Source organism: Neopelma chrysocephalum, unplaced genomic scaffold (genome assembly GCF_003984885.1).
Source record: "Neopelma chrysocephalum unplaced genomic scaffold, ASM398488v2 Primary Assembly neopelma1_59, whole genome shotgun sequence".
Lineage (NCBI taxonomy): Eukaryota > Metazoa > Chordata > Aves > Passeriformes > Pipridae > Neopelma > Neopelma chrysocephalum.
The window spans coordinates 28,573,779-28,597,231 of NW_020897714.1; the positions used below are offsets into that span (position 1 = coordinate 28,573,779).

General features: G+C 36.7%; 1 protein-coding gene across 11 annotated transcripts in view; it reads left to right on the plus strand.

The window, feature by feature from the left end:
* Positions 1-23,453, plus strand: part of ERC1 (ELKS/RAB6-interacting/CAST family member 1) — a 283,422-nt gene that overhangs the window by 70,586 nt on the left and 189,383 nt on the right. For all 11 annotated transcript variants that reach the window (XM_027680687.1, XM_027680693.1, XM_027680688.1 and 8 more), the window contains 2 exons: positions 1,484-1,651; positions 8,783-8,950. In XM_027680687.1, coding sequence (XP_027536488.1) covers positions 1,484-1,651; positions 8,783-8,950 — 336 coding nt within the window. The remainder of the gene's footprint in view (positions 1-1,483; positions 1,652-8,782; positions 8,951-23,453) is intronic.

Here is a 23,453-nt window from a genome sequence, read left to right on the forward strand (position 1 = left end):
TAAAAATGTAAAAAAACCCAACCTAGTATGTTTAAATTAAGTGAACAATAAACTATTGAATAGTTCTATAAATTCGTCTTATACACTTTCCAATTATTCCATTTTAAAAAAACAAGTTTGTGTGAGGTTTTTTGAGATATGTCGTCCTTCTTCCTCGTCTCCTCATGTACACTGTTTCACACTGGAACACAGGAGTCCTTGATGACTTATTTTGATGCTATTTTAATACTCTTTGGTAAAGAGTTTTCTTTCTTTAGTAGCCCATTATTGAAACAGCGTTGTCAGGATAAAATGGCATTTACCCAAACTTTTTCTCTCAGTTATTTCTACTAGTACGTGCATTTATTCTAATTAAATTTTTTAAAAAATTATAAATTATACCATTGCTTTATTCTTAACACATTCCCAAACATGGAGGATGATCTAGTCAATTTTTTTAGTTTGTGATGTCCTTTAATTTCTGTTTTGAAGCATTGGACTACATACTTTTGAGACCAAGGGATTTTTTTTAATGTCACAAACAAAATTGTTCAAGTTAAAAAAGGGAAAACTGTTTAGTTTTTAGAGATGTGTCCACCTCTGCTGTATAATATATGCAGCAATAAAATATTGCTATTCTGTGAGATCTGTAGGAAGCAAACCAGAAAGTTGGTTACAAGCTTGGACATATGTCTACATTTAGACATCCCTGTCCTCTTTAATGAATTTTTTTCTTTTTCTTTTTTTTCTTTTCCCCCCAGATTTAATAAAAATTGTCCTGGGCGATGATTGCACTTAGAAGGACATTTCAGCTCACTTCAGTGCTTTATTTTAGCATTTATTACTGTTTCTTTTTAAATAATCCAACCTACATTTGTTAAAATTTGCATTTCTATACTGATTTAATTTACTAAGTTAAATTTAGGAAATTTCTCCCAAGAAAATGCAATTCCACAAACAGTTTTCATGTTGTTCTGATGTATATTTGCATCTGCTTTAAGAAGCCTCCATAAATTAAATCTTAGAAGATTGAAATGCTGGTCTTGTAAATAGTGGGGAAAGTAAGGGTGTCTTTACATCTTCTATAAGCATGAGTCTGGATTGATAGGTGGAGAGATGGAGGGAAACTTTCTGATTTGACATTTCAAAGCAAACATCATGCTTCTGAGAGGGGTTCTTCTTGTTGTGGTTCTGCTTCATCTTCATTAAAACTTTATCCCTGCTAAGTATCTGGTTTTGATCAGTCCTTTGGAAGATGAATAAGAACAGATTGCCTCTGTTAAAAAGAACCTTTCTTGAAAAACTGATGCTATTGCTCCCCCATCTTTTTCCTTGTATTCTTTGCTCATGACACAAATTTTTGCTGGCCTTTCATTCAAGATAACGGAAGGCTTCACAATTCCGTGAGATAAGTGGAGAGTATCATACTGTTTGTTGGTAGTTATGTGTATTTAGGAAGTTATAAATTATTTCTTCCTTTGCCCGTCTTTTCTTTCTTTTTCAGATTGGTCAGGTGAAACAGGAGCTGTCACGCAAAGACACCGAGTTGCTGGCCTTGCAGACAAAGCTGGAGACCCTCACAAATCAGTTCTCTGACAGCAAGCAGCATATCGAAGTTCTGAAAGAATCTCTTACAGCTAAAGAGCAAAGGGCTGCCATCCTGCAGACAGAGGTGAAATGGGCAACTCTCTAGTTACTGACTTTTCAGAGATAAAAAGCATTGTTTCTTTTTTACTTAGGTTATACAATCCCACGGCCTTTCAGTATTGCTTGCTCTGAGCACTTTGTATCTTTGATTATATGTTTGATTCTCTAGGCCAGGGGATTGTAAAGACAAATACGTGTGTAAGGGTGCTCAGCTGAGCTGGGAGTTGCTGGGGGGATTTATTTTCAATGACCTTGAAGCTAAGAGCAGAAAAAGGAAGAGCATTCCAGTAGCATACACCTTGCAGAGGCTTCACATACTGTCAGCATGTACAGGAACTCTTGCACGTAAGACTGTGCTCACACCTAAAATATGGACTTTCATGTTCTATGATGCACATTCCAAGAGAAAGGAAAAATATTTTCAAAACTGTGTTTCAGTAACAAGTGCTTCATAAATTCCCATATTGTGTAAGACCCAAGTGTATATCTGAACATCAAAGAGATACAAAATGGGGCATAAATGTATTGCTTCTGGACACTCTTGAAGGGCAAGCATGCAATGATGAGTGCAGACAGCATTACAATCCCTGACTTGGAAAACTGTAGTGTTAGTGGAAGTCCAAAAGATGGCAGTGATGCATCAGAAACTAGGTGGCCCTACAGCTAAAACAGGAGAAAGCCAACGGAGCTGTGAAATAGGCATGCAGAAAATTTATGGGTAATGCTGGGAGGAAAGTTCCAAGTTTTAGGCGTGTAAGAGAATTGATCTGAACTTCTTACCCTTGTGTAGCTTTTCTTTAGCCAAAGTCAGTGAATCTGTGGGTGCACGTGGCCTTGTTGACACGCAGAAATCAAGTTACATAGTAAATGTCTTTTGATATTCTGAGATGGCTGTTCTGGTTATACTCAGGTTTATGTTGAAATTACATTAGTGGGTATAACTGTGAAAATGTGCTAGTTTACTAAATAAACTACTTATTAAATTTGTTCTTTCCATTTTGCTAGTTCAGGAATGTACCCTAGATTCATACTATTTAAAAAAAAATAAAAATTTACATTTCAAAATATCATTGAAAATGGGTATTATGTAAGTAAAGGTTTTCAGAGGTAAATTGCAGGTTTAAATCATTATAGTGATTGAAAAGAATATAGTTATGTTAAATCATTGTGCAGTATTGTGACAAACCTACAAAGCTAGAAACACATTTCTCTTTTCACTTTTAAATAATAAATAGCAGTACTTTTCTGCCCGTGAGAGGTAAGCTCTTGAACAAATACACTTTATTAGCAAGCTAAAAGACTTCAGTAGAGGGTCATAATTTCAGCTGTTAATGTAGTTAAACATATTTACCCAAAATGTACAAAATTTAAACAGAATATTTAAAACCAAAAAGATTTGTTTATATACCATTGATAGATACTCTTGACAGGTATTCAGAACATTTTGCTTTTATTTTAGCTGAAGGCCAAAGTACTTTTTTAATATAGAAAATTACTGTCTAACTTGTAATATTACAAAATAATCATTGAGAATATTCGTTCTGCACTGGGTGGTTCCAAATGAGGTTCTCATGTAGCACCACAATTCAAAACCAAATTGGATTCTTCCTTCCAAATGTGCAAACTTTTTTTACTAATGAAAAGTGGCTGAAGGGAGGGGGATAGGAGGGAAAAGAGAGAGAGATTTTCTGCTTACTGCTTTTAGGTTATTCACATAATTTGCTCCCACATATTGTAAGTAAAATGTAACATCTGCAGTTACAGTGAAAGATGATTTGCTGTCTGTCTGTCTGTCTTTCAGTAAAGAACTGCTGTAGCTAAAACATTAACAATACTGGTTTAGAATGATGTTTTTATGATAGATTTAATGGATTGAATAGTCCAGCATGTTCTCCACAGTAAGATCTAGCAGACTGGTATGAACTTAACACGTACGAAGTGTTTGATAAACTGGCTATTCCATTGTGTCAGAGTAGGTATTTAGAATGATTAGTTTTGTTTCTAAGAATTTTTATGTAGTGCCAAGAAGATATTTATATTTTTTGAAAGATAGTTTTATCTTTTTCATCCTTGTTGGTGTTCTTCTCAGAAAGCTCAGCCATTAAATCATCATCGGTCTTCTCAAGTGATTCTCTCATGTATAAGGTTGAAACATGTTGTAAATCTACTGCGTTGAGATGTTTGTCATTGCATGCTTTTTAAAGGAAAAGATTCCTTTCCATACAAGCATTGTTGCTGGGAATGGGATAGGAATGTGAGATCCTGCTTGGGCTCACTTGTTGAGAGCACTGGTTAAAACCATAACTAGCTTCTCTTAAGACACCTAGAGAGAGTTGTGAGGAGGAAGAGAGGTGCAGTTTCTGACATATACTGGCAGGCATCTTCATAGGGGATTGATATTTTCAAGTCATATTTAAATAAACATTTTAAAAGAGAATACCTTTATAACCTTTTATTTAATCTTCTGTTAAAGAAACCTGCTTGTAAGTGGGGGTAAATGTTGATATAATATCTCAAAAATGGATTTCCCACCTGCCACCCTAGGGCTACAAACAACAGTGAGCTGTTTGTGGGATGTTTATCTTGAGGGCTATTGGGTGGAGAGGATATTGTGGTTAACTTTTTGATTTGTGAAGAAACCTTTAAAAATGGCTCTAAAATTGTACAGTCATTTTGTAAACAAAACAGAAAATAAGTCAGTATTTATTTCGGAATTAAGGCTTTATCCATATAAAGTTTGTTTTACCCAGTGAGTCCTTCAGCTTAGGTCAGTGCCAGAAGGTATGAAGGTATGTGGCTTCAGTGGGAAGTTACATTAACCAGTGAGAACATTCCCCTTTATTTTTGTATACTGCCCAAGCTGGCATGGTTCTGTAATTGGTTTGTTCCTATGGTAAATTCAGATGAATATTCAGTAGAAAAATGAATCTAGTCCTCTGTAAGTTTTTATTTGCTCTGAATATCTCAGTAGAACGTGATTTTTTTTTAAGGATCTTTTTTTATTGGGGCTTATACTGGTGTTTTGAAACTATAGTGGAGTCTCCCAAATCAGAGACAGTTAGGAAGGGGATTACATTTAGTGAGGCATGTGCAAATGGGAACTGAGTGTCTCTAACAAGACTTACTAGCAGCAGCTACATGAAGACCTGTACTGACACCTGCAAACATGAAGGTCAGCTCACAGAACTGAGTTCACCGTGTTTAGGTATTTAATATCTTGTGCTAAAGGTTGTGGAAGAGCATTTGAGCTGATTTCTGACCTAAGCAGGCCCTAGAATCAGTATATCTGTCCTGCATTAAGTTTATAACCCCAGCAAGAACCAAACAAGCTCTGCACAAAGCCGGGTGTGTGCTCCTCTGCTCCGTGGCATGATCATGTAATCCTACTAAGTTGTCCAAGTGTAACTGGAGCTGCGTGTTCATAAAGAATTCACTCTCCTCTACAGACCATACTTGATATTGCTGCAGTCTGGGTAAGGAGGTAAAGAGTCAACTCTAACGTAATTAATAAGAAAGACAATGTCAAAAATAGAGAATTAAATTAAGTCCTGTGAACTACTGGTGCATTCAAAATCAGTCAATAAACATAGCTCTAAAGTCTTAATTACAGACTATGCTGTCAGTAAAAAGGCTTAACTCTTTTTTTTTGTATTTATATGATATGTTTGCAAGTTAGTAATGAAATGTCACAAAACTGATCCTTTTTAAAATATACTCATACTTGGAGACTTCACATAAGAATAGCTTAGGTGAAAAGCAACACTCACACACATACCAAATATAATTTCATGTCTCTGTGCATTTCTCAATTATCTTTGAATTCTGAGTGCTGACACAGAATTACTTAACCTCTGCTCTAAAAAGTGGCAGGCTTCTGTTAGAAACCTTTGCAAGCTCTAAACACACATTTAAGTATTGGTATTCGATCTGTTCGTTTTTCTGCCTTTACTGTGCAGCTGTAGTCATACCAACTGAGAATTAGAGTTTTGAATTTTGCTGTTACAGAGAAATTTGGGCTTGGACAGAGCATAGGGGAGATTGTACTGTCTGAAACCTCTGAATTAAGTATGGTTTGGTTCACTGTCTAAACTGCTGGTTCAGCCATGGTTTGAACAAGTGACAGGTGGATGAGAAGGAATCACACAGGAAAAGACTAGCACACTGGGATTTTTTCCCCAAGTGAGAATCAGCAGCGTAATAACCTGATTGCTACTGTACAGTGGGGATGATGTTAAAATTCAGGGAAAAAAAAGTGTGCAACCTAAGTCCTGTTGACTCAAGCTCCTGACTCAGTTCTGAAACTCACTGTCGACTTCTGAAAATATAAGTGATTTCCCTATAGTTTGGGAATATTCTGAAAGCTAAGACTGTAACTACAGAATCAAGATTCTAAAAAAAACTTAAGATTAAATTTATAGTAAATATTATTTCATTTATTGTGTTTATTCTGGTAGTCATTAAAGCTACTAATGTACTAGTTTTTCTCAGAAGTTTGGACTTCTACATGTTTAATGTATGGCTATACATATTAAGAACGGAGTCAGAGATTATTATTTGCTGCTGCTAGAAAATCCTGTGAAGACAGATCAGTGGTTCCCAACACAGCTTTTCTTATTGTTCTTACAGTGAAGAAATTTAAGTCTAGTATGTGGTACCCAGCTGAAGAGAGGCACCTGTGCCTAGGAAGGCTGTCGTGTTAAAGTGGCAACCAATGTGCTTATTTTGCTAAAGTTTCATGGGCAATTGGATGATGTGTGCAGGTCAAGTTAACAAGCCCATTGTTACACGAAGCACTAGCAGTTGCCTGAGCTGTACTGTAAAATTTTGCTTGCCATGCATAATTAAAGACATGACAGTCTATTACTGTGGAAGCAGTTAGGTTAACCCAGGGTTAAGACAACACCATCCAAGACACAGAAGTCAGGACAAGGGGCGTCACACCTCAGTAGCTGTTTGCCTGGTCATTTCCATGTACAGAGAAGATCTTAAGCTGGCTCTGTTGAAGTTGGCATCACCTGACTGCCACAGACCTCAATTCTTGTCACTGTGGGAGGATGCCATACATAAACTGAGCTGACATGAATAAACAAGTGCAGTGTTCTGCCAGGAATGGTGCTAAGGTGATGATTGTGTGTCCTGCCAGCCTTTGAAAATACTCTTGAAAGTGTTTTCTATGGTTTCCGAGGCAAGGACCTCACACAAATAAAACCAGGAATGTAATTTACCCGAAACCGTAAGCTAATATAGAGTTCAAAGAGAATAATCAATCAGAAAATGGAAAGCATTCTGTGGATAAATTTCTATTTGCAGATGTTCTGTTTTCATTTTATACTGTGCTGTAGGCATCTGGACTGTCTCAAATATTTTGCAACTCAACTGTAGAGAGTATGTGGATTTTCTTTTGAGGGAGATTTTCAGTTTCCCTTCAAGAATTAGTAAAAATGACTCTTAGTTTTAATATCAGAGATATCGAGAGAAGAACATAATGTAATCAATCTATAAAACTGCGTGTTTTTAGAAAGAAGACAAAACCTGATCCACCTGCTGAACTTTTCATTGCAAAGACTAGCTGTCCCATAAATCATATTTGGGTATACCTGGTAGTCTAATATCCCTGCAGATTATACTCCATACCCCACTTGCTGGGTGAAAGGTTAGAAATGTGATTTTAATAACGTATGTGTAAGTGAGAAGGCTCCAGACGTAGAGGTGGCAGCGGGATTGCAGTGCTGATCGGGAGAGCAGGGCAGTCCTTTTCCCCGCTGGCAAGTGCTTATTTCTCTGAGTGAAAGGAGTCAGACAAAACAGCAAAGGATTCTGTGGGTGTGACATACTGTAAATGCAGAGCCTTAGAGGCAACTTTTCCATTAACAAATCGAAATAAAATGGAATTAGAATAACACATTAAAACTAAATGCTGCTCAAAATATCATAGGCATAGTGACTTCCTAAATTCTTTCCTTAGCTGGAGTTGTCAAAGTCATCTTTTCACTTCATGTCTCTGCTAGTCTATGCTGTGCAGAAGGACCAAGAAATTCATTGATCACTCTGTTTACTCTGTGTGACTGATGTCCTGTAATGGATTCAGCTAACAGGAACCAAATCTGATACTGTCAAATAAGATTAGCAGCCAAGCTGGCAGATTTGAGCTCTGTCTGAATGTTGAGTGGATAGGGGTCAGTGGGTTTCTTTTGGTGTCTTGAGCAGGTTGGTGGTGTTGGATTTCGTATTCCACAATGGTCTTTGAGATTAGTCTGTGCTCTGTGGTGACCTTATTCTTCTCATCAAATTTATATTCAGATAGCTCTGATTCCTTCTCCCATTTCCTTTGTCTTGTGAGCTGTTTTGTTTGTGTAAGAGAAATGAAGAAGGAAAAGCAAAAGCTGTTCAACATGCAGTTTTGAAGTTTGAGGATACTGTAGAATTCCCAGTGTGTTTCTAAATTTACTGAGGCCATGGAAGCTCTAAATGTGTTTACGTGCCCAAATTGCACCCACAATATCCTGTACTGTGTCATTTGTTCCATTTTATCTCTAATATAAGACTGCATCCTGGGGAAAAGGCATGTTACATATAAACTGTTATGTGACTTTTTAAGCCAAAATATTCTTAGCCATCCTAAGGTAACCTCTTCCCATGTTTTCATCTGTAGTTGCTGCAAAGAACTCTGCTTTCATTACCTCCAGGCTCAGCTAGTATTCTGATTAAAACCTAGAATATAAAGTGACTATTTGTTACTAAGAGTCAATATTTAAATCTCTGAGTATTAGTAATGTTTTAAATAAAGGGCTCAGTTTCCCTACATATGAGAGAACTTCTCAACAACACATTGTGTTGGCTTCTACTTTGAGGAGAAAAATTCCAGGCTTGTATGTTACAAGACTGAGATATGTGAGAAGTACAATTTGAGATTTTCCAAGAAGGAGCGTTAGTCTCATATAGTTTGGAAGTAAAACAGTTGTTTATTTTTACTGTTTAGTCTCCTGCCACTTGTGATAACTGTTTTATCACAATCTTATGTATGTTGAATCCTTAAAGGGGTGTTAGATTTCTGAATCTGTTTGTAATAATTCCCCTGTGGAAGTGTAGTTTTACTTTTCTAAAATTTCTCTCCCTCAGTGCTAAACAAACCCTGTTTCTGCATTTCCAAATCTAGGTGGATGCGTTACGATTACGTCTGGAAGAGAAGGAGACTATGCTAAATAAGAAGACAAAGCAGATTCAGGAGATGGCAGAGGAGAAGGGGACTCAAGCAGGAGAGATCCATGACCTCAAGGACATGTTAGAGGTGAAGGAACGCAAAGTTAACGTTCTTCAGAAGAAGGTAAGAATGTAGAGGTCAGATACATATCTCTGATGCATCTCAATTTCCAAGTCTGTCAGAAAGTCTGTACTAGAATTTACATTTTGGATATTGAGTCCATTCGTGTAATGGGAATCTGGTGAATGATGAATTTTAGTTTGAAATTTTGATGAAAAAAATAGAAGGAATTCAGAGCAGAGGTTGTTCCCTTTCAGTGGTTGTGTGTGCTGCTTGTGCTTCCACTGGGCTATTAACAATGACTGATGTATCTGTGTGAGAGCACATCATCTGAAAAATCAATCTTTTCACACCCACCACCTTACCAAAGCCACACTGGTTTGAAGCACAGAGCACTGGCTGACTGTAACTTCAGTATGTGACTAAATGAGTGAGGAGATGTATCAGTAGAAGCAATTAGGATGATTTCTCTGTAACTTACTGAGGAAAGTTCAGGAATAACTTTATATAAATTTCATTAGGAATGTTGTTTTATCATACTTAATATTTCATGGGAACTGCTAGAATAGGATAATCAGGGTTCAGACTATCCTTCATATCTTTCTGGATAAGAAAATGGAGACCTTATCAGTGAAATGGGGGAGGTCTGGGTAAGGAAAAGTAGACCCTGTCAGAGAAATTAGAGAGGTTTCCGAAAGGGCATTGAGTCCTGGGGCAGTGAACATCGTTATAGATGATTGTTGGCAAATTGCACACAATATATCCCTATTTTCTGCCACACATGGTAAAAAGAGAGAAATGCATGTATCACAATAAATTTTAAAGAATATTTTTTTCTCTCTATCTTTAGAGAAGCTGCACTTAGGGCTTTTATTAAATGTATTAGGCTGTAAATGTGGGTGTTTTTTGTTTTATTTTTTTCCCTAGACCTTTAAACAATTCAGTGGAATTCTCATGATATTAATAGTTCAGAATATTGATTAGTTTCTGACGCCTGGCCAATGCCTTTTCTTCTTGTACATAACCATGAATCATGAGGGTTTAGGTCGTGTTCAGGTCTGTTACAGCAAATGTCGTGTGGGAATGAAAGTCCAGGCATGGACTTAAGCCATAAATAATTCATTAATAATTCTAGAGCAGAGCCCTAATTCCCAGTCTTCATGGGCTCATTTTTTTGACTGTTCATCTTTTTAGAAATACTTACAGATTTCTGATTTTTGTGCTGTGCTTTCTCTTTGTTTTCAAAATTGGCCATGCACATGCCCAACATAGATTGAGATCCCAGCTGAATGTTTAACCAAGAAGTGAGGAATCTGACATTTGCGTAAATGTTAAATGTCAGTGAGGGTGTTTTACTTCCATTTACTCTTACACTGTGTTTTCACACGTTTTCTTACTCGCTTTACTTGACACTTGAGAATGACCTTTCATTAGATCATTTATAGGCAGTGCTAAAGATTCTCTTTTTACCCATTTTTTAATACTGGTTTTTTTGAGACCACTGTAACCCGTATTAAGACAGTTTCATCTTGTGTCTTCTTGCATCTGGCCTGTTTTTTGAGGTTTGTTTGTTGCTGCTTCCAGGTATAAGTACCTGGTCTCTTCAGGTTGGAAAGTAAGGACCCAGGCTTCTAGATGTAAAGGCTTTCAGGTCTTGTTCTCCTAGACAGCTCAACTGAGGATAACACTGCCATAATAAATTGCAATTTGTGGTGTTTTGTAAATCTTTCTCTGTGCTTCTTAAACAAAAAAAACCCCACCCAAAATCATAGAATCAAACCATCATAGAATGCTTTGCATTAGAAGGGACCTTAAAGATCATCTAGTTCCAATCCTGCTGCCGTGGGTGGGGAACCTTCCACTAGACGAGGTTGCTCAAAGCCCCACTCAACTTGGCATTGAACACTTCCAGGGATGGACCATCCACAGCTTCTCTGGGCAACCTGTTCCATATAAAAACCATAAAACGTATCTGTAAAAAAATATGTATTTCCTGCTGCTAACTAGAATCGTGGAGATTTGAATGTGCTTTAGCCTCGAAGTTGCTGGAAGCATTTCCTTTGACATGAACAGTTAAATTGTGAGGGTTGTAAATTCAAAGATTAATTTTTCAGTTTCTATAACTAACAAACCTAGTGAAGAATCCAGTTGACAATTCTGGAGGTTTGTGGTGCAATATGGAATTTCTTTTTACTTAAATAAGCAGGGCTTTGCATTTTTCTTGTTCTCTTTAGCATTTTTCCACAGAAAAGCAGAGCTTGAGACAACACCTAAGGAAGGACTGATCTGATTTTTTTTGATACATATTATTGTGGAAGTTATGAGAACTTGCATAAAATGTTTCACGTGCTAGGGAAAAATGATGAAGTCTCATTTTTATCTGGTATATATGCCTGCCATTTTTTGACTTCACAGGTAGCTAATTCTGCCCCTTGCCTGCAACTTTAGAAGCCTGTAGTTCCTCTCATGTAAATTTTTTTCTCTTAATGCTTGTAAACAGTGATTTTCTTTCTTTGCATTTCTAGAGTGCATTTTCTTATTAAAGTGCACAGCTTGTTTTCTGCTTTATCCAAGTGCTGTCTTTCAAACCTTCCGGGACAGTTCAGAATTTTATTGTCATTAAAAAAATATGCAGTCTTTAAACTTTTACCTCCATGCATGATAGTGTTTTTATTTCTCCCTCTGATTATAAACTGGTATGTTCAGACAGATCAGGTTTTAACCTGTATATTCCAGTTGAAGAACTGAAGGTACAGTTTAAAGTATCTTCAGAGGTCACAGACATCTTAGATAGCTTATTTGAGGTTTTTTCACCGTCTTAGTTATCTGATAGTAAATGTTTGTTTTAAGTTAATCGACATGATTTAAATGGTACTCAGGCATTTTAACTGGAGACAGTGAAAGACTATGGAAGACTTGTGGTACAAAAAAAGCTTTTTCTTTATAGTGTTAAGTAATATTTTTCTATGGATATTTGGAATCAGCAGTTATGAGAAGGAACAGGGGACAGGTGTTGGCATGTTGAAGGAATTTATAAAAATTAAGAGTTGAATTAGTAGATACTATTCAGTCAGTTTTTACCACGTACTCTTCCCTCAGCGGGTACTCAGATTGGATGATATTTTTGAAGTTCGATTCTAATCAACTAAATTTTGCACACTAATATTTTTTAATGCTAGGTAAAAAGAAAATTTCTAGCAAAAGCTAAAATGGTAAAGGTTTGAAAAGAAAAGAATTTATGAAAAAATCATTAACTTGCATAACTTATCCATTTAGAAGCTGTTTACTTCTTTTGAAATCTATAGAGTTTGGCTGTGCTAGTAATGTAGCCATAGTCAATTGGGTATTTGGACCTCATATTTTTTTTTATTTTCTGTGACTCTTAGATATGTAATCACCTATTCTGATGATATTGATAAGGAATTTTTTGGTGTGGTGCCCAAAACTGTGCTATCCTAAGTTACTACAATTTCTGTTGTTGAAACACAAATGTTTTAAAATGCACCCTTTACTATTGGGTCTCTGTTTGGATTCATTGACAGAGGCCACTGCCTGGTTTGTTTTATGAACCATTATTTTCATTGTATTGATTAAAGGGGGTGAACTAGAAAGTATACTTTTAGGTCATTCAAAAATCAAGATGAAGAAAGTCATGAAAGTTTACTGGCTGATTAGAGAACAGTTAAAAGACACAGAAGAAGATTATGAACAACAAAGATCTGAAAAATTAACATTACAATTGGCATCATTCTGATACCCAGTAGGCACCAAAATACATTTTCCAGGTTGCTGAGGAAACCACATGCTTCCCATTTTAAATTCTGGAATCTTTCCAGTTCTAAGCTCACACAATGATGCTGCTTGATAACACCTTTATTTTATACAATAGAAGTAGGGCAAATGCTAGAAATTTGGAGACTTTGGATTTATGTCTGAAAATTTAATGCAAAAATTTAGTTTCACAGAGCTTCAGGATTAATTTTTTTTCTCATTTCATTGAAAATAAATCTTGCATAAAATCTCGTTTTAAGTTGTTAGAACTCAAGGCAAGGGGAGAGTGTCTCTGATAATAAAACACGGACCATGCTGGGCAAATTTGAAATCTGAACTTGAAAAACCTTAAATGGTGCTTTTTTACTCTCTTTGCCACATCTGTCTATCTGTGCTGGTAGACAAGGATGAAAAGGAATGGGGAAAAAAATCAATACGTTGCAATCAAAGCATTTTATAGAAATAGCATTTGGGACAAAAGATAAGTAACAGTACCCTGAAAGAAAAAACAAAAAAGCAAGCAGTGAATCAATCACCCTGTGCTTTTGGGGTAGGTCATGTTTTGTCTTGGGGAGGGGGGGTTAACACTCCCTTCTTTGTGCAATGCAGCTGCAGGCAAATAAAATGCAAGTTTTAGTTTCTGAACATAGCAGTGTTTTTGGCAGCTCCTCATGTGCTATGTGATAATTGACCTGTGATAAAGGAAGAACACAGATTTTTTTTTTTTTGGTGGCTGTGCTGACTTGTTTAGCTAAAATTTGGGAAGATTCCAAATGCTCCTGCACTTTTGGATAAGAAGCATTGCGTTTCTCCACAGGAAATAAATGTCCTCTGCTTTTCAAAAAGCTTAGAAATCAAAATAAATATCTGATGCTTATTGATAAGAAGTACTGTGTGGCAGGAGAGGGGCTGCAAATAAAATTTATTACTCAGTTCTTTGAATTCAATAGTGATCATAGTTACTACAATAGCAGTGTTGGTTTAGTATTCATAACTTTTGAATTTTGGTGTTTGTACTTTAAAGATTGTTTTCTTTCTATTCCCTCATCTGTGAAGTAGATTTGCCTCCTGAGGCAGCTCTTCTGCTCCAAGCCTGAAGACAAGGAAATGCATTTTCAAACATGTAATTCAGTTTATGATAGTTTCATCCTCCCGGGTGTGACCTTGAACTTGACTACCAGATGAAAGAATATATGGTTTTCTAAGAATTAATGAAATGCAGGATGGACTTTGAGATATCCCTTTGAGACTCTCTATGATGACATTTAGCACTTTAAAGTCCTATAGTGCACACACTGTAGGCAGCGGCTCATTGAGACTTGCAGTGTGTGTCCAAGTCTCTGGTTGTGTCAACTATACAGCAAAGTAAGACTGTCCCAACAAAGGTGGTCTGTGGATGTGCATGTGGCCTCCTGTTTCAGACTGGATGATTCTTTTCTTCTGTAACATATTTGTGGGAAAGCTTATTCTCTGCTTGTTACGTGCTTGAATCATGAATATTTAAAGAGGAGCACCACACAGGATCATAATAGTCCGCTCATCAGAGCTTCTGCAGGGAGGTAGAAGGAAGATATGCTGGACTTTCTACTCAGGTAGAGCTGATGAAATAGGTACTTTTCTTCAGGAACTCTGTGGCTTATCAGTGCAAATACAAGGGTATTTCTGTAAGTATCTCTCTCTGTCAGAAAAAGCCGTGCTTCTGCTCCTTTCCCTCCAGGTCTCAAGGCATGCCACTGAGCTGGTTCCAAACTCTGTTCAGAGACTTCAAACACCACAAAAAAGACCAAACATCCCCACAGGCATGTGCCAGCTTCTTTATTAGATCTGACAGACATGACCTCAAAGACATGTCCTGTTAGGGTCATGATAGACTTGTATCTCTGTGTCCCTGAAGGGATATCAGACCTCTGCTGCTGCTGCTTTTTCTTTCATTCAAGCCTTTCTGTTACAGGCTTGCTGACAACCACTGAACATAACAAAATTGAAATTTGTGGCTTCTAGAAATTTCGAGAAGCTGTTTTAATTTCTTACGCTGTCTCTCCAAGATGCTACAGTCACTTCTGTTTTCACTCTCATAATTGCTTACCATGTGGGATGGGAGTTTCAGGTAGTAGTATTATCTTCAGTTAGAGGAATAATAGGAAAAATTATACAGTCTTTTAAACCCTCATCTCTATCAAAATACTACTAGCTAAAATCTTGTGGTAGCAATGAAAGTGCCAAAGAAGACTGGAGAGGCTTTATTATATGAGTTCAAATCCAGCATAATTATCCTGTGAGATTTTTTTAATTTCTGCCATTCAAGTAGGAGATTGGTTGTTTAATTTCCACATGGAAAATGAGGACATAACACAGAATTTATTTTCATTTTACGGTGAGCCATGACCACTTCAAAAGTAAGGTCCTTTACCACTCAATTTTGACTTTCCACTTCTCTGAGAATCTATTGAGACCTTTTAGAGTAATTGCAGTCCAGGTGACATGGTGTGTCTTTTTTTTTTTTTTACTTCTATGAATGTACAGCTAATAAGATAATATTAGAGCAGGGGAATAACACAGTTTCTTCATGCCACTTTTCAACTCTTTACTAGTTTAGTTTTGAAGGTGGCTTATAACCATACAGATCTTGAAGTTTGTTACAGCAACTTTGGGTTCAGTGTCAGCAAAGTCCCTTCCATCTGAGGGGAGGCTTTAGCTTGTGAGATTTGATATCTTTGATTCTTTCTGAGCCATATAATAACATACATTTTTCTGGGATCCTAAAATGTCCCCAAACTTAGCTTGAAACAGTATTTTCAATGGCAGACACTACATAGTTTATGGGTGCTGGTAGAGGTGACAGTGTGTTCTCCCAAGGACTGACCTGAGGAATGTACTTTTGAACTTCTTGCCTAATCCAGATCAGTCATGGCAGATAACTTGTAGCTTGAAGTGTACTCCAGCATTCTCATTGTGAGGGCTTTTACTTTCCAAACAAACATGGATTTCATGGCATTAAGTTGGGCACTGATACGGCCCTCACCAGTGAGTTCATAGCCTAGAGCAACAGGTATCTTATTAAGGTTATAATACAGTACATGATCACTTGTATTACTTGGTGAAATTCCCTTTTATCTGTTGAATACTTCATGCTTAGTTATTGAAAACAATAAATTGTCCTCTGACCACTCCTGACACTATTATGAAGAGTTTTAATTGTGTTTTGTCATTAAACCAGAAGTCAGAGGCTTAGTACAGTAGTCCTAAGCACAGACTTGTACCGCTGAAGAACGTTGTAAGATGTTTCTGCATTGAACATCAACAGAGGAAGCCTGAGACTTTCTGTTCCTGAGTTCTTTGTTCAATGCATGTATGGTTTTATGGCAAATAGTCTTCACAGAATCATGGAGTGATTGAGGTTGGAAAAGACCTCTGGAGGTCATCTTATCAACCTGCCTGCTCAAGCAGGGCTATACAGAGTCAGTTGCCTAGGACCATGTCCAGACAGCTTTTGAATAGGGTTGCATAAGAACAGCTTTTTATTACATTTCAGAGCAGTGGAATTTGGGAGTGAATTTACTGATAGATGCTGAACATGCGCTCAAAGATTGTTTAGAAAATTATGTGGGCCACCTAAACTACTGGAGGAGGCATAAGTTAAATTTGAAAAATTGATTTTACATATAACAAATGTTATACTATTACAGTAAATTTTAGTGCACAGTTATGACTACCACTGCAACAGCTATGGCAGAGGAACCTACTGGATTCAAAATAAGTGTTTATGCCTGCCTTTGTTATAATTCAAAATTTGTACACATTTGGAGAATGTGCTACTTTATTTTTATATTACCCCTTTTTTTGCTTGGAGCTTTTGTGATACCACAATAAAAATAAAAACATCTGGATTATATGTAACATATGTACCCGTATTCCCAGATGTATGGTAATATTCTTTGAAAAAGTCAAAAGTTGCTCTGATGTGTGTGAATGATAGCAAGTCGGTTTATTATTTTGAGATCTACTAATGTAAGGAACATTCTCTCCATATATATTGATGTTATTAAACAATCTTGCCTGTTGACTTTAGTAACTAAAGTGCTTGATTGTTTCTTTTCTGAAGTAATGGATATCTACTTCTCCTTGTAGATCAGTAGGCTCAAACAAAGAAAGAAAACAGGACTGTGAGGTTGATGATGTTAGTTCTGTAGCTCAGCTTTTGTAGCCAGAAAACGTAGGGTTTTAAACTGATGCACACTGCTGTAGTAGTGTCACAGAAGATTGATAGCAATAGCAAAGTTACAAGAAAACTCCATTGGAGTTTCTGGTATTATCTGTACTCCAGCATTCCAGAAAACTGAAACCACAACCCAGCAGATCTGTCATGTACGGAAGGAACCTTCTTTTTTTAGTATCCCTCAAAGAGGAGCAGTCATCTTAATACTATGTCCTTCTTGTGCCTTGAGATAACCTCCTGATTGGCAAGATGGAACATTACTCATAGGTAGGGGGACTGACAAATTCTGGTTTCTTGAAGGGATCTGGGAAAACAGCCAACTGTGGGGCCTCTTGCCTTCATTATAAATTAAACGTGTAGTTTTCCTGGCAAGATAAAGCTAATGAGCTTTGTTGGTGTATTCACTGTCATGCAAGACAAATACAAACTTCCCTATGATTGAAGAGGCAGGAAAAGCAAGGGCGTGTGCCATTTTTGAGGTTGCTTACATCAGTCTTCCTCATAAGGCTTTTCATTGCTCTCTGGGTTGTAAGACTTCACAGTTTCCAGCCCTTTGGTCACCAGGCGTTTTCTGCCCCTGGGGGTTTTGTCTGAGCTGTGTCTGGAACAGACATTAGTGATTGCATTAGCCAACTCAGGGATCTTCACCAGAACAAGGAAGGAGTGATTTTTCAGCTTAAATCAATAGTTTCCTGGATTCGAGAGTTCATTTTGAATCCACTGGGCTAGACAGACTTCTAGGCTGGGTCTCTGCATAATATTTATGCAGTCATTGGGACTGTCGTAAGGCACAAGTGTATGAATGGCTTTCAAGTCCATGATTTCACTTATCCAAGGGATAAGAAGGCTGTTCAGTATGGAGTAGTGTCACCAGAAGAAATTAAGGTCCCTTTGTCCCAGAATAGTATGCATTTGATTTTTAGGATGCTCCTCTGCGTGATGAAGGGCTTGCATACCTTCCAGCAAAGATGGCAGAGAATGGCTTTAAACACAGAACTTCTGGATAGAGAGGCCCATTCTCTGTCCCTTCCAACCATTATATTCTGTAGAGATTGCAGTGCTGATTTGCCTAAAGCAGCCTGTGGTATAAAATGGGAAAGAATATAACCAAATGCTGGCATTAAGTTAATATATTAGGTTCTTAAATTTTTTTTTTTGAGCATGGACTACTAAAGAATTTTTAGAGTTTGATATTTTGCCTATTGTGTTCTGAATTCTTTAAGAGCAGGGATAGCTAACTACTGAGGAATACACAGACACACACTTTCATGTTTAGTATTTACAGTATGACTTCCTAATCCCTTCCTATTCATCACTCCATAGTCTTTCTAGGAGAATGAATCAGGACAATCACAGTTGACTGGCCACGTTTTACACTGGGATTAGAAGCATCCCTCCTTTCCGGAGCTCTCCCCTCTGGGTTAGGACAGTTTTACTTTACAGTATATCTTTGATCATAATAAATGAGTTATTTGGACAAAGTAATTCAGTGCCTGAATCGAAATCTAATTTAAAATCTTTGTTCAAGTTGCACAGCCTTCTGCTTGAGTGATCCTAAATGCTAATGTAAATGGAGTTTAGTTTGCTGTGAGGATTTCCTTTATAATCAACCTTAAATCCCATGTTCCCATCCTATCCATTCACCTGCCTCAATGGTTGGTCTTTTCTGCTCCCTGATTTCCATGCTTGGGTATCTCAGTGCTCTAAGGAGTTAAGCCTTTGCTTTCTTCATGTCTTTTCTTGCCACCTTTTTTTCTGTAATGAGGGGGTGATATATAACACAACTCAGTGTGTCTCAGGGGTGTGTCAGTAGTTACAGTATCCTTACTCTGTGTAGAACCAAAATCAAAATATAAAGCAAATCAGGAAAATATCATCAGTATTCCTGAGTATGTGAGATAAAGATGCCACTGAGGGAAGAGAGTTTCACAATAATTGTCAATGAAATACTGTACTTGGTTTATCCAAGTAAAGAAGTTTAATTGTTAATATAGGAAGTTTTTCACTTGACAGTTTTTAAATGTTATATAACCTTGTGATCCTTGAGTATTCTAAAAGCAATGTCACAACTTCTTAGTTTTGTTCTGCTTCTTACAAAGCAGAACATCCGATCTAATTTAACAATTACTGGGTCCAATTTTTTCCCTTGTTTTATCAGCCTTGCACAATGAAGTAGTTTTGGTTTTCCTTATTTTGAACATTTGGGAACCATCATTATGAAAATACTTCAATTTAAGTATTTGTATTTTTTCTGTAATTAACTTTTGCTAAGTCAAATCCGTGCACATTTATTGTCTAAGTCTTTTCTGAGACTTGGAACCGGAGCAAGCAGATATCCCCAAAATAGTTGGGTGTTTAATCCATTTGTGCTTGGTAGGTTATATGAGTAAAACTTTGGAAAACATACTCACAGATTGCTTCATAATGTCAGGGCACAGCTGAAAGGAGAATTAGCATGATGTTATTCTGCATGGTTAGTCTGGGATTTCAACAAAATGGATGTTATTCATAACTAGATTGTGAAATAAATTACCAGATGATTTCAGTCATGGTTCTCAGTATGATGAGATTTTAACATATATGAAATAAATGAGTAATATATAAACTTAGTGTTTCAATGAAGAGGAGAAGCAACGTCTAAATGAATTTGTTTTGCTATTTATGATATCAATATTTTGTTGTGAATTACTGTTGGGAATGAGAGTACTACACTCAAGTTGGAACCAACAGATTTTCTTAATGAACAACCAAGGTTGAAGTCTTGGTGGTGGATAATGGATACATTCTCTTACCTGATGAATATCAGCAAAAACAAGGGGTCATCCAGTGATGCTCTAAGATAAACCAGTGATAGGAATTTTTAATGGATTATGCAACGAACCATATGCATCTAACCAACTGGCTAACATATTGCCAAATCAAATCTCTTATGACCAGCTTTTTTACTTTTGTTATTTAATTGCATTTTACATAAAGAAAGTATTGTCCATTCATATTAAAACCTGCGTGCTTTGAGATATAGCCAGTATTGGTGGGTTAGAAAAAGTGTCTGGCCCACACATCAAAACCGTCTCTTGTATTGAACAGTGTTCCATGATAGGATTTTATGATTCTAAGACTCTGCTTTTGACTAGTTTAGGCTATTGATATTATTGAACCTCCTCAGAATGAAGCAATTCCTTAACTGAATTTAACTGGTTTACAGCTGTCTAAGGATGTGAGTCATTGCTAGTACTTTTTTCTAGGCGAGTGCTCTGGAGCTGACACAATGCTTAAGAACAACATATACATTGGCTCCCTTGAAAATGTGAATTTCAGGACATTTATGAACTCAAAAATCAGGGGGGTTTTTCTTTTTTTTTTTTTTCTCCCCCTGATTTGAATTGTGCTGGAGTATCTTCAGAAGCTTGTAAGGAAAATGTCTCTTGGCGTCAGTTTTCAGAAAAAGCAAACTTTAGTGATAGGATTGCATTAGGTTTGAAGGAAATTCATACTATTTACTAGCAGGGCAAAAGGATTGCAAACATGATAGTAATATTCTGAGAATATGGCTTGAAACATCTGGTTTAAATACGGTTTGTTATAGGGAATACGACAGTAAAGAAAAAAATCTTTATTATTTAGAAGATACTAGAATTACAATTCACTTTATGGTGACTGTTCTTGTTAAGTTCTGCTTTGCAGTGATCTCTCAGTAAACTGGTGCTACCAGGGGATGATTAAGTATGCAAAAGAAAGGAGGACAAAAGGAAACAAAGGGATAGAAATAAATGTCCTTAGAGATTATGTAAACATAGATGAACTGTTTTTCTGACTGGTATAAATCTACTTGCAAAGCACCCTTATTTGAAAGGCAATAGAAAGAGAATATTCTTTTGTAACAGTGTCAGGTTTTTGTTGTTCCTTCACCAGAGGTACAAAATAATTAACTGTTTATACAAGTTAAGTCAATTTTTGTTGTCTCAGCACTTCTTTCTGCATACCATTCTTTTCTCAAGTCAACCTGATTGCAGAGTTAGGTCAAGAATAAAGCATTAATGTCATGAAGTGTCCTGCAATTTGTAGGTACTTTTTAAAGCTTTTTTTCTCTGCATACAAGTTGCTTCCTTTTGAAGCAGTAGCAACGTGCCTGTTTGTGATCCATACATTTATTAGATAATTTAAGGTTTTATTTTCAGTAGAAATCACAAAGTTAAATTCTTTGTACTTTCTAAGCTGCATAGCAACACAATACTTTATTTGTAAAGCTGAACACTGTAGAACTTCATGCTGATTTCGAAGGACTTTTTGCAGATTGGAGATGGGGAGACTGAAAATGACAAAAAGATTTTATCTTCTGAAAAAGCAAGAAATTTTTTTAATGGGAGCTGTTTCGGGTTTTAACTGGACTCATGTAGTGGTACAGAAGTATGATTGTTTAAGATGCATCACTAGACTGGAGTTTTCCTATTTCAAATTCTCTTTCTGTCCTGTCCTTCTTCATGCTGTCCCCACCCCTTCTAGCCTGGTTCTTTTTCTTAAGCCAACTGTGTGTTCCTTTGTTAGCCCATGGCCACTGAAGAAACCTCTTAGTGTAAGGTCCTCTGTACCAGCTCAAGGTGTTACAGAATCCCACTATTTTAGGTTCAGCAACATCAGGACATTTCCGAAGTGCATAATGTTATTCCAATGGGATGTTACAAAGACAGTAATGTTCCAGATTGAAGCATTGAAACAGCAAAAAAAAGAAAACTTTGTGGGGAAGCAAAATAAAAATTTATCCAGTGTTCCTTGGGTAGCAGAATTAATGTAAACTGAACAAATGTTTGCCACTTAACTGAACAGTTCACCATCTCTGCAGTGAAGTGTTAACTGGGGCTACAGAATTCAAAGTTAAGAAGAGAGAGAGAGAGAGACCACTACTGGTATCTTGCATTTCATAGTGGTTTTAATTTACTTATGCTTAATGAACTTTACACATTTAGTAGATATGCAAACTACTTAAATTGTTTTTCAGTATGATAATTCAAAAATAAGAATCTCCATATAAAAATTGACAACAGTGTGACCATGTTTATATCAATTAGTCGGATCATAAAGTGAAAAGAGCGTACTGAGTGCAGTTGAACTTTGGAAGAAACTCTGACTTGCATTTGCCAAAATCTTAGTGAACAAAGGGAAATTGTTTTGATCTGTCCTGAACTTTAAAACAACTTACAATTCTTACCCTTGCAAGAAGACATGGTATGCCTAAAGCTTCACATTGTTGTTAGTCTTGGGAATTTAACCTTTAAAATTAATCGCAAGAACATTCCTTTCGGTCTAATGGTTCAATACAGTAATATGAATGATATTCACTCATGTGACAGACCTTACTTCACACTCACAGAGAATTTGTTAATGCTAAATTAAATTAGATTTTTTCAATTCGTTCAGGACTGTTCAAGTGGTACTTTTGCAGGATTTGCAATAGAAAGACAATTAAGATAGTGAGGTTTTCAGTGTGACATCGATAAAACTTAATGTTAGAAAACTGGCCAGTAATATCTGCTTATAGACTTTCATTATGGTCTCCAAAAATGATTTTCAGAATTACGGTAATAATTATAAATCCAGTACTACAGCTTTCTTGAATGGTCTCTCAGGACTTAAGGTGATCTCTCAGTAACATCTTACTCCTTTCCCTGAAGCAACAATTTTTTTATTATGTTTTTTTTTGTGTGAGCATGTTTGTTTTAATGTGAACATGTCTGATACGTTATCTTAATTTTGATGCAAGCCCACCCTTCTCAGCTTCTCAAATACTGTGGGATTCCAGCAATTCAAGTATGTCTGTAGACTGTCAAATTTTTATCATGATATCAGTATTCTTACATTGAAGAGAGTAGCATGTCTCCAGCTAGACAGAATTGTGGCTGTTTTGTCATCATGTATCTGTTTACTCACCCACTCTCCTTTCCAAAAATGCTCTTTTTGTCCTCATGTTAATATTTCTGATGTGGACAGAATCCCTTCTCCTGTGATCGGTGAGAATCCATCATCTCTTCATGGTCATTGACCCTGGAGCTGGTGTGACCAATAGTGCGTTCCCAAAACCAAGGAAGAAAGGTCACAACTTATGTGAAGTTATGGTTCATATGCCACAGGAATGGAACAGAAACACTCTGAACCCACCTGATTATTGAGATCCTTTTTACAGTGCTGCTTTCACCAGAGGAAAACTAGGGTTGAAAAACTAGGGGAGACTTAACAGAACCCTGAGATACTCTTTTGCACATCTGCTCTTGTAATACAATGAAAGAATACTATCAAGTGTTAAATTGTCTCCTCTATACTTGGTGTATATTATGATGAAGATATGCTACTGATCAAAACAATCTCTTTGTGGAGCTGCACTGGGGAATTCAAGTGCAGAGTATAAGCAAAAGCATTTCCACATGTTTCTAGAAAAAAGAACAGTGAAAGATTTGCCTGCAGTCAAGTAGTATAGCTAGTTACTACATATTGGAGGTACACACAAACAGTATAATATGCAATGAACTTTCTCAAATTGTAAAATATTTTGAATTTCAAGAAAGACGTTTTGAATTATTTAAATAT